Below are 12,042 nucleotides of genomic sequence, written 5' to 3' on the forward strand. Positions count from 1 at the left end.
GGGCTTGCGGATAGGCACTTTAAATTTCTGACCAATCACACAATAGTTCTCGGACACCCAAGAAAGTTCTGCTCAGATGATGTGTTGAGCACAAGCTGCTAGAACTACCAAAACAGGGCTGAAAGCGAGAACTGTTCTTGCAGAGTATGTAATGGCCTTTACTCTTTCGCCATAAGTTGACTTGCGTACCGCTGACCACCGGAAGCTAGTTATTTTAGTCTATAAAGTTTTGAATATGGATATTTTTCTTACACAAACGCGCCACTTCGCTTCAGACGGCCTTTATAAACCCCCCGGAGCCATGTGGATCAGTTATATGATGGATAGATGCACTTTTATGGACTTGAAAAATGAACCATCAAGTCAATGTCTTTATAAAGCTTAGAAGAACCAGGACTTTTTTAATATAACTCTGATTGTATTCGTCTGAAGGAAGAATGTCATATACACCTAGGATGACTTGAGGGCTAATTTTCATTTTTGGGTGAACTATCCCTTAAAATATCTTGCATTTAAAGACTGATCTTATACAGGTGATCATACTATTCTTACTAATTGTGATATTAAAACACATTTTAGGCTTAATATATGTACATTGTGCAGTAAAGTACTCCAAATACATTTTAAATCAAATATTTATATCAGTAAGTCTCAAGCAATATGTCAGCAAATATGTTAATCGATTTTTAGTACACTTAGTAGGAAATAAACATGTTTTAAATACATTTTGGTATATGTTTTTTTCACTAGGGCAGGGTTATTCAAATCTTGCCCTGGAGGGCCAGTGCGCTGCAGAGTTTAGCTCCAACCCTAATCAAACACACCTGAACATGCTAATCAATGTCTTCAGGTTCATTAGAAAATCACAGGTAGGTGAGTTTGATCAGGGTTGGAGCTAAACTCCTCCAGGGCAAGATTTGAATAACCCTGCACTAGGGTATACTACACTGAAAGGGGCTGTACCCACACTTCATTGCAAGATAATGAGATTTTCTTACCTGGTTGATGTCCAGTGTTGTCCAAACATTGATGAACATGAAAAGAAGGGAAAAAAGCATCTTTAACACATACTTGCAACTTGAGTTTTTTTTGCTAAAAATGAAAGGTTATGGGTATGGAAGAGCTAAATCTTAAGATTTCAAATTCTATGTGTAGCAGGTGAATTGGCAGACAGACCTCTTAATCTCAGAAACATTTGATTGTTTTGAACAAGAATAAAAAAGCAGAATAAAGAGTCATGTAGCGTAAAATGACAAGGAGTGACATACAGAAAGCTTTCACCCACAGAACGATTAGCAAATGTAAAATCCACATAGACAGTTGACTAGTTGACACACATCTACAAGACATGTGCATTTTGAGGGATGCTGTGACCAAGAGAAATTGTATTGAAATCCAGACAATGGTAAACTAAAGAGTAACAGTTAGTTGGCTGCCAGTCGTGATGCATAGCGATCAGTGTGTTATTATGACTGTATTGAAATGTTAAACATCTTTATTATAAGAATGAATTACATGCAGCAGAGGTCCAAGCTATAGAGGACTGACACAAAGAAAAAGAAAGAGAGAGAGAGAGAGAGAGAGAGAGAGAGAGAAAAGAGAGAAAGAAAGAAAAGCATGGAGTACTTATAGACTAGTGTCCTGCTACAGTATTTTCTGCAACAGAGATAGCTAAGCAGAGTAGGGCCCACTTCATCGAGCCATGCATTATGTAAATCATCTCCATACAGTCTTCATTATCACCAACCTTCCAGTAGGGGGGGCTGTGCCAGCGGGGGCTCCTGCTGCTCTGTGATTGATGGGATGAAAGGCGTAGCTTCTGAGTTTAAGCTCACTGCAGTGCTGGGGGGAATTGCTGGGATGCAGTGACTAACAGCTGGTGCACTCTGAGAGGCAGGGATGTCTGTGCCGACGGGCAGTGGGCCAGGGGTCAGATTGGGAGCAGTCTCTGGGGCAGTGGTGTGAGGGATGGGGGTTTTCACAGGGGTGCTCTGGGATGGGGGGCTTGCATCTGGGGTCTGTGCCTGCAGCACGGAGTCAAGGAACATTACAGTCTGAGTTGGACTGAGGGCAAGGGATGACTTCTGGTTGAGATCAGTTGGGTGAGTAGGGTCAGTCTTTGAGTCTATGGGCAACTGATCTGAACGGTGAATACCAGGCAACGCTAGGTTAGTCTTATTAATATCGTCCTTAGATTTATCCTTATCAAGCATATCCTTGTCAGTCTTGAGTGTTGAGCGATATATGGGATTCGCAGTGGAGTCAGGGTAATTTGAGAATATGGAGGTGTTTGCCTGCCCGGTCGCTTGTGGTCTGCATGCTTGGGTATCCGTGAGGGGTCCAGGTGTGAGTGAGGGTGGTGCACTTCCCTGATCTATGCTAGCAGTAGATGAGGGCTTAGAATTGCCCAAATTAGGGCCGCTAAAGTCCATGTCCATTACAGTTGAGGGAGCACTCCATTCTTCTGGAAGCTTCTTCCTACTCTTACTCTTCCTTGCCTTGATGCGTCCTCCCCCTTTTTCCTGGATTTCGCTTTCCCAAATCTCTTCATCCCTACTGGGAGGTGAGGGGCAGCCATGGTTGGAGCTTTCGGAAGGAGTTTCTTCTGAGTCAGGGGAACCAAGACTGTCCAGAAGGTCATACATTTCTTCCCTGTTCTTGCGTTTCTTTTTTTTCCGCTTCTGTTGCGTCCCGGTTCCTTCCTCAATGGACTTTTCCTCTCCGGACGCTGCATCTTGACTTTGGGAACCCAAGGCATCAGTGCGCCTCTGTTCTGCCTTGTTGGAAGCATAGGACTGCTCCGTTGAGAGCATTTCCTCACCTGTCCAAGGGCTTCCACAAACTTCTTTGTGTACAGAGAGGAAGAGGAAGTGTCACTGACTACCATACAAACGATCGGACAACAAAGTTTGTGCATCTCCAACTCATAACAGCTCATAAGTGTTCAAAGAGACATTAGATCAGCTGCCTATAAACCACTGATCACTTGCATCATATGGTGCGTTACACCAGGAGGTGATATGAGGACAGACAAAATTCAATATTCACAAATTCACAATGAATAGAGTCATTCAATATGTAGTCTTAAACTCAGAAGATAATTAGCATTAACCATGGGTTCCCTTAGGAATTTCCAATGGGTTTTTAGAATAGTTATTTTTATGATTGAGGTCTGTAAAGTTACTCGAGGAGACTTTCACATTTAGTTTTGCAAACTAAATATGCATGCTCCCCATCGTGTGGAAACTGCTGATGCTCATATGGTCAATCTTGCATTGTGTGAAATATTATGAGTGGAGAGTCTCACATTTTAAGCTCCATGACTCCATGTTTTTAAATGTTAAAATTAGTGAAAAAATGTATGTGAAAAAGGTATTGTCCCTCAGAACTTCCTAGGTAGTACATGAGCCGTCTGTACAATTATCACTTGAACTGTTAAGCAGGGGTTCTCAACTGTGGCCCTCAAGGTCCACTTTACTGCAGAGTTTTGCTTCAACCCTAATAAAACAAGGTCTTCAAGATTACTAGACAGTTATAGGCAGATAAGTTTGAACAAGGCAGGAGATAAACTCTACAGTAAAAACAACCTCAAGGGCCAGAGCTGAGAAACCCTGCTGTAAGGTGTGCAAGAATGTATAAAGCTTGACATTATAATTGGACATTTGTTGTATTTCCCATCTGGCAACTTATTATCAACTTAGGTTTTTAACTTAGGCTTCAGAATTCAAATTTGAGGCATGACAATTTGTAATTTAAGTTGCAGAACAAAAGAAAACCCAGTGGAAATTCTCCAGTGGTTAAATAACCTTCAAAGTTGGCCGATAAACTTAACAGCTCTATAGGGGAAAAAACGGCTTGTATATCTGTATGCTACATCCTGATAAAAGCATATCACTACCGTTCCCTAAATAGTACTTATTGTAAGATAACAGATCTGAGGGTATCATGCTCATACTTGCTGCTCAGAGCAGTTAAATGGGTATGATAGTTTCAACAGTGGCTGAGAGAGAATGTGCTGAGACTATGATGTGCTCACTTGAGCGCACATCAAGTGAAAGTGCAAATGGGCAAATTAACTCATGGAGAAATAACAGGCAGGGATAACAACAGAGGCAAGTCACAGAGAGACTAACTTAAAGAAAGGCCACATGAAATGGAATACCCAGTACAAATCCCAGCACTGAGGACAATAAAGGTCACTGAAATGAACCAAAATCAACAACAAGACAGACACTGAACAGACAATGGTTGACAACATTAAAACAAATAACATTTAAAAGGAAACAAAACTTACTATTAATATAATTTGGATTATGTTTATCATGACTATAGTCCAGTCATCAAGGCACATCAAGATGAAGAAATACATTTATTTCTAGTCACAAACAAATTGTGTTTTCCTGTTTTAGATAATAATCCATGCCTGTCAAATGGTTATAAACAGTCACTTTGAGGAAGTGTGAGTGGCAGTAACATCTATATTTCAGATATGTGGACTAAAATGTGAAATGGCTTTCTAAACTGGCTCTGAGCCAGAAGACACATTTCTCTCCTAGTTTCACAGCCATCATGCTCAATATTACAGAGAGGCCAAAGATAAATCTTTAAATGAAATGCCTTCCACCATAATGCACACTTGAAGATTAGGACGGGCCAGTCTGTCGGCTATCGAAAGGACCAACTGTGAATAATGATCATTGGCTGTGATAATTAATCATGTAAAAAGAACAAATAATTAGGAATTGACATTACAGTATGCAAGATATTTAGTCAAGTCAATAACTAAAAACATGCCTGTTTGTAAAGGTATATATACTCATGGCATTCAATATCACAGCAGACATTCTCACTATTGCTGATCAGATCAGTAAAATCGGTCTCATATCAGAGGTAACCTGAAGACCATGAAAAGTATGAAGCAATTCTGTTATGACAAAGTATTGATGAGGCATCCATGCCTTGACCAGACAGAGTGGAATGATATGAGAGCTGAGATCATATAGACATTCTGTAACATAATAACCAAAAAGTATCTTAATATCTGGGTTTAAAGTCTGTCTTACCTGTTCTAGACTGCACTGAGGTGCCTTAAGTGGTGATAGACTTTACCTGCAGAATTTTCCTGGCTGTTACGAGGGTTTGTTTCACTTGGATTAGCAGTTATCTGGGATGGTTTGGGCGGTTCATTGGCAAACAAGGGTGAGGTCTTCTGAGGTTCAACCATGCTGGGGGGTTTGGAGCTCTGGAAAGGGGCCATGCCAACATTCATATTCATACCAATATTCATCCCAGGCTGAGAGAACCCTGAAGCATAGAGCAGCAGAGCGGTATCGCATTAAAACTTAACAGAGCCTGAGGAAATGAACTGAATCGAGCCCACGGTCTCAAGTCAACAAGATCAAACACTGCAGTGGTTACCCAGAAAAGAGTCCATGCTGTTATCCTTCACCGTAGATCCCATCTGCTGGTTTCCCAATCCAATCATTGATGTTGGACCTGAAATTAGAAAGACTTGGACTAATATCTAGTACATGATTGGATTTTTGTTGAATTGCTTCATTCAGTTTTCAACTGAATGAAGCAGTTTTCAACAGTTTCCGACATATGCAATGGTCACACCTGATTGAAAGTCATTCTTATAGGCATATTGTCCAGGAGGGCTGGGACGGATCTCTCCCTGAGGGTCCTGACGTTGGCCTCCAGTCTGGCCTGCAGACATAAACCCAGACCCTGAGAAAAGAGAATTGACAAATTTACTCTTTTTTTAAACACTTTTTAAATTCATTAAATAATGCATAATACAATCAGAGTATGAAAATAGTTAAAAACCCTTTGATAATCATTCAATGCTACTACATTTGCAGCATTTGCAATTCCACCATCTATCTTCTATACATTTATTGTGATGATTTTTTTTTCAATTATAGGTGGCAACATTTCTTCAACAACTACAATCAGTAGCTACTGTATTTTACTAACCTGTAAGCTAAGAGCTTGTGGAAATATGAAATATCTATGTACTTTTATTTGTCATGAAAAAAAAAAACATGTGACAAGAAGTGTTCTGAATTTTAGAAAACAAAAAAGGAGCTAAAATCAGACCTACCAAATGCTTTAAAGATTCCTGCCAAATTATAAAACCTCTTCAAACCTAAAATAGTAAGAGCTCTTTCAGACTATTTTTTAAAACATGATCTTTTGAGTAAAAGCCAGGATACTGAATCTTCAAAAACTGAACATTTCATAGAACTGTAATGCATTTTACAAATAACCAAGTGGCATTAATAACCAAATGTTTGGTCGTTAAAAAAATCTGTAAATTTAAATTAAAGGATTAGTTCACTTTAAAATGAAAAATTCCCTGATATTTTACTCACCCCCATCTCATCCAAGATGTTCATGTCCTTCTTTCTTCAGTCGCAAAGATGGATGGAGGATTTGTCTTCACATTAAAATTTTTAAAGGTCCAAATCAATGCAGTTTCAAAGGTCTTCAAATGGCTTCAGACGCTCTGCGTGATCCCAGACGAGGAATAGGGTCTTATCTAGCGAAACGATCGATGGTTTAAAAAATAAAAATAAATATACTTTTTAACCTAAATTGCTCATCTTGCGCTAACGTGCTAGTGATTGCGCAATCACGTCGAATACGTCACACTGGACGTAGGCAGAAGTACCGCCCCCGTGTTTAAAAAGTGCACATGCGAAGACTAATACAAATGCCCTTTAGCAAAAAAAGGTAAAACAACAATGTCAGACGATTTTGAAGTTGAAGATTAAGTGTTTTTTGGTAAAGGGAGTTTGTATTGGTCCTCGAAGGGTCGCTTAGGGCGGTACTTCTGTCTGCGTGTGACGTTTTCGACGTGATTGCGCAATCACTAGCACGTTGCAGAGCAGCGCAAGATGAGCAATTTAGGTTAAAAAGTATATATATATATATATTTTTTTTTTAAACCACAGATCGTTTAGCTAGATAAAACCCTATTCCTCGCCTGGGATCGCGCAGAGCGTCTGAAGCCCTTCGAAGCCCTTTGAAATTGCATTGATTTGGACCTTGAATATTTTGGTTGCAATTGAAAACCATTATGTGAAGAAAAATCCTGGAATGTTTTCCTCAAAAAAAGTTAATTTCTTTTCGACTGAAGAAAAAAAGACATGAACACCTTGGATGAGTAAAATATCAGGAAATTTTCATTTTGAAGTGAACTAATCCTTTAATGTAGTGCAATTGTCAACATACTCCATCCGTTATTTTTTATGATCTGTTGAAATGTATTAGGCCTGCAATGTTTTATGTTTTTTAGCCATACTTTAGATTAGACTCCACTTCTCACTATTAACGACTTTTGCCTCAATAAACTCCTAATTACTGCTTATGAATAGTTAGTAAGGTAGTAGTTAAATTTGGGTATTGGGTAAGAGATGTAGAATAAGGTCATGCAGAATAAGACATTAATACGTGCTTTATAAGTACTAAAAAAACAGCCAATACAAAACAGTAATATGCATGCTAATAAGAAACTAGTTAATAGTGAGAATTGGACCCTAAACTAAATTGTTACCTAATTTTGAATGAAAACAACGAAAACATAAATGTGTTAATAATAATTTTATATTGTAATTTTGAAATGCCTAATTGCTTGGACATAGTTCACACCTTCTCTTCATTGGAAACTAAGTGATTTAGTGACATTTATAAGGTCTTGTAAACTCATGAAATCTGATAATCTGAAATCTGACTGTCTAGTTTAATATGTCCCCTGTCAAAGTCATCGGGGAGGGACATCCCTGAAAATAGGCCTGCTACCATCCATTCTGATATTTCGACATTATGAGAAGGGCAACTGGAGATAAGTGATGCTGAGACGATGGGACAGGCTGGGACTGCAGGCCTGTTACCGTAGTTACACAACCAGCTGAGGCTGCTTTACGTTCCCTAGGCAAAGCACTCTGTCAGCATCAAGACTGACTGACACGAGGAGCCAGCACTGAACCAGCATTAACTCAGATACCAGCCCTGGATTAATGATCATGCTCCCACAGGGTTGGGCTATGCAGCTCCATGCAATTATCCTCTTTGTGGAACAGGACCGGTATATATGTCACTGTGAGTCATGCGGTTACATTACCAGGGATGCAATGGGAATCTTTTGGCCAGGCCTTTGTGTTGCATGTTGATAGACAAGTAGGGGGATCGACCCCAATGGGTCTTCAAGGTTATTTGTGTGTTTATGCCTCAAGCACGCCTCAACCTGAGCAGGAACAATAGCCTCACAAAGAGAAGCATATGAACCTGAAAACATGCTACAGTTAAAAGCCAAAAAATGGAAGAGGAACTAAAAATAGTCTCTTTTGTCCCAGACATGAGGCACTTGAGGTACAGACTGCCAAGTCACGCTGTGGTAGAGAGCCTCCTTTTGCAGTTAAGGGGGGGGGGGGGGGGAGACATCCCATTCAGCACAGAATCGGTTACATAATGTCATAAACCAGAGCTGTACTGAGAGTACCAGAAGGACAAAGAACCAGAGAGTCTCTGACATGCAATATGGTTACAAAAGCACACAAACATGACAAATGTGCTTCACAATTTTCTGCATTTCTTCTTTTTTTTTATCGAAAGAATTTGTTCTTATTTCAATTATTTTACCCAGTTGTTTTGTGTTAAAATGAGTACAGCATATGTCAATTTTACAGAAATAGTGTTAAAACTAATCAACTAATAAAAGAAGAAATTTGAAAAAAAAAAATTATATATATATATATATATATAGTCCATTTACTAAGTCATGTTTATATACCAACTATTCAGTTGACACAAGCTTTTATTTCTGTATTTGCATGATCAGTATTTTGATCACACATTATATTAAGTATCTTTAACTACTATGTGCTTACATCAAAAAATAAGTACAATATATGTTCATGTTGTGTTCATATTGTATTGCAAAACACCTTTTCTGCTATTGCTTTAGTAAGGTAACCAGGTTTGGTTGTATGGATGGGTTAAGGTGTAATGGGAAGGCTCAACAGTGTAATTATAGCTACAATTACAGAAATCAATACCAGCTGTAATTGCATGCAGGTATTTAAAAAAAATATATATATATATATAAGTACAATGTAACATGTATGTACACAATAAGCGCATTGTACCAAATGATTATTTAAATGTAAGTACATAGTAGTTAAAGACACTTAATATAAAGTGGGACCAGTTTTTAATGTGAAAAGATTAGATATTCATGAAGAAAGATATTCATGCAGGTTTGGAACAACTTGAGAGTGAGTAAATGATGACAGAATTGTCATTTTAGTGAAATATAAAACATAGTGATAATAATTTGCGTATCATAGGATATTATAATGCAAAAGTTTGGACATTTTGTTGAAAATGTGCAGTATGCCATTTCAAAATAGAACTACGACTAGTGACAAGTCTTCCTACAGTACACCAACGTCCCCACATATCTCAAACCTAAAATCCTTTTAAAATTGACATTGTTTGTAGCATATATTTTGCAAAAAAAATTGAAAGGAAACCAAAGTCAAATTTACTATAGCAGTATGTTAAAAAAATATTAAACTGAACTGTTATATTGTATGTTGTACTGCATAATTAACATAAAGTTAAAATATATGAAAAAATAATTCCTAACATGCCCTTGCTGTCTTCAACATTCATCCATTTAAAAAAGAAAGGTCATACTGTATGAGAGTAGCGGAAGACAAATAATCCAAATATTTCTTCAGTTTATAGTTTTCACATTAAAAAAGACTAATGAAAATACCTGATAATAGGCTGCAAGTGTAATATTATTATCTTTCCAAGTAGTTTCACAGCCTGTAATAGCCATTATAGTTATTGATTAATCATCTTTACTTGTACTTTGTTCTTTGGAAATGAGCCTCTAAGCGCTTGTCAACAGACAACTTACAATTTCAATAAATCTTTATTACTTTGTCAATAGAAAAGCTTTATTATCTCACACAACCTTTTCAGTGGAAAAAGCGTGGCAGGAAAAATATACTGCCTGCTAGCTGGCCGTAAGGTTTCGTTAGTACTGACAACTTGCTTAGTAACTACTGTATTTCTCACTGAAATTTCAGTTCCAGCAAGTCATACAATGATCTGATGAGAAAAGAAACACGATTTTGCTGTATGCTAACTGTGATGTGCAACAACCTTACCATAACATCGTGTTAATCTTTAGAGTAAGATCAAATAAATGGGCATTTCTCTCTTTCTTAATGGAGGCAGAAATTCAATCTCATATCTTTGGCACTCAACTGAAGCTATTTAAAGTATCCGTCACATCTGCTGTGGACCGATCTGCTGATATCAGCATCCACATACAGCCCAGTGCTGCACACATATACATATACCTTGCTCTTGTTGAGAGTGCATCCTGCTGTATTGATGTCTAAGCATTCTGTCAAGCACAAGCCCAATAACATAAAGGACATTTCTGCATATCCCCCTACATGTAGAAAACATAACAAACAACACTTTCATAAGACTAATGTAGGATAAAACATCCCCCAGAACTAATGGCCAAAACCCAGAAACTGAAAGTCCATAAAGCTTTGATAGCTGTTTCATAGTCTTTATGTGACCTTTACTAAAATAGTTTGTTTTTAAATAATTTATGAATGGCTAACTTCACAAAAAGCACCAGTGTTAAACAACAATAACAGATTTTTTTATTCAGTAGTCTAGACACTATTAGCGCCCTCATGCACCAGGTGATTAAACTGTGAAAATGTGCCCCAGTAAATAATAAACACATTTGAGAATAAATAATGCTGATGGTTGTAACCCAAGAGGAAGGCTGTCCGCCTAACTGAACCTAGAGTTCACGCGGGATGGTTCTTGGCAGAAGATAGCATGGTTTGAGGCGGTTGGCGAGGCGAAAAAAAAAAAAAAGTGCTTCTGCCACTTGCCATTATCTGCTGTGGCAGATAGAGATAAGACATATACAAATACACATCAACAAACTGCATCTACATCAGATTACAATCCCATGCAGAAGGAAGACAGCAAAATAAAAGTCTGTTCCTGATGTTGCACTACACAATATATCCAACATCTGCATAAAAACAAAAAGAAAAAATGTTCAAAAGTTTGGGGTTGGTGAGATGTTTTTATGTCTTTGAAAGAAGTCTCTTATGCACACCTAGGTTGCTTTTATTTGGTTAAAAATACAGTAAAACAGTAATATTGTGAAATATTATTACAATTTAAATGAACAGTTTTCTATCGTTACATTGTAAAATGAAATGTATTCCTGTAATACAAAGCAATCCTAAAGAAATAGTGTTTTTTTCTTTCTTTGATGAATTGAAAGTTCTAAATAAAACATTTTTTTTTGTAACTTTATAAATGTCACAAGTAATATAGACTACTTTTACAGTGTTTTTTTTATCCCTTTGGAAGCCTCTAATAATATATAATGTTGTGTTCTATAAAAAGCATTTTGGTATTGAATGACATGATTATGATTATGGAAGACCATCTCATTCAGAAGGACTATTTGAGGTGTTGTTGGTTCATTGTCCTGCGATTTGGGATCAGACTTTGGGTCGAACATGTATAGGCCAGGGCTCGTAAAATAACGGCCATAAAAACCGAGCGTTCCAGGAGCTAGGCTCCAAACCAGGGTACAAATTAGCCTATTATATTACTTATTCATTATGATGTTTTTGAATGTAAAAACAACACGTACATCATAAGTTAAAAACATTTTGGTATTAAATTAAATGAAAGGGAGTAAAGTTTCATTTATGGAAGACCGTCTCGTTCAAAAGGACATACCTTCCCTTTTCCCATCCATAAGGGGGCGGTAGTCTGTTTTCCCAACAGTCTCGCCCACTTTATCATCAAAGGTCTGTGCCTCCAACCCAGCCACAAAATCCCTCTTCAGCAGGCTGTCCTGGGTTGTCTTAGATGCTCCGCCTGTGAAGGCATCACGTAAACTGAAGTCCATCCTCCTGTAGAAAAAAAACAGGGGCAATCAGTCCAAACAAAGCAGGCCTGGACCTTCTC

General features: G+C 37.9%; 1 protein-coding gene across 7 annotated transcripts in view; it reads right to left on the reverse strand.

The window, feature by feature from the left end:
* The window catches only part of map4l (microtubule associated protein 4 like), a 45,588-nt gene that overhangs the window by 26,163 nt on the left and 7,383 nt on the right, over positions 1-12,042 (reverse strand). For 4 of the 7 annotated variants that reach the window (XM_079820081.1, XM_079820080.1, XM_079820079.1 and 1 more), the window contains exons 2-6: positions 11,812-11,987; positions 5,620-5,730; positions 5,419-5,496; positions 5,110-5,304; positions 1,748-2,845 (exon numbers count right to left, since the gene is read on the reverse strand). In XM_079820081.1, the coding sequence (XP_079676207.1) occupies positions 1,748-2,845; positions 5,110-5,304; positions 5,419-5,496; positions 5,620-5,730; positions 11,812-11,983 (1,654 nt within the window). In that variant the 5' untranslated portion in view covers positions 11,984-11,987. The remainder of the gene's footprint in view (positions 1-1,747; positions 2,846-5,109; positions 5,305-5,418; positions 5,497-5,619; positions 5,731-11,811; positions 11,988-12,042) is intronic. The other 3 variants (XM_079820084.1, XM_079820083.1, XM_079820082.1) reach the window with 1 other exon arrangement.

Source organism: Gobio gobio (assembly GCF_949357685.1).
Source record: "Gobio gobio genome assembly, chromosome: 6".
NCBI lineage: Eukaryota > Metazoa > Chordata > Actinopteri > Cypriniformes > Gobionidae > Gobio > Gobio gobio.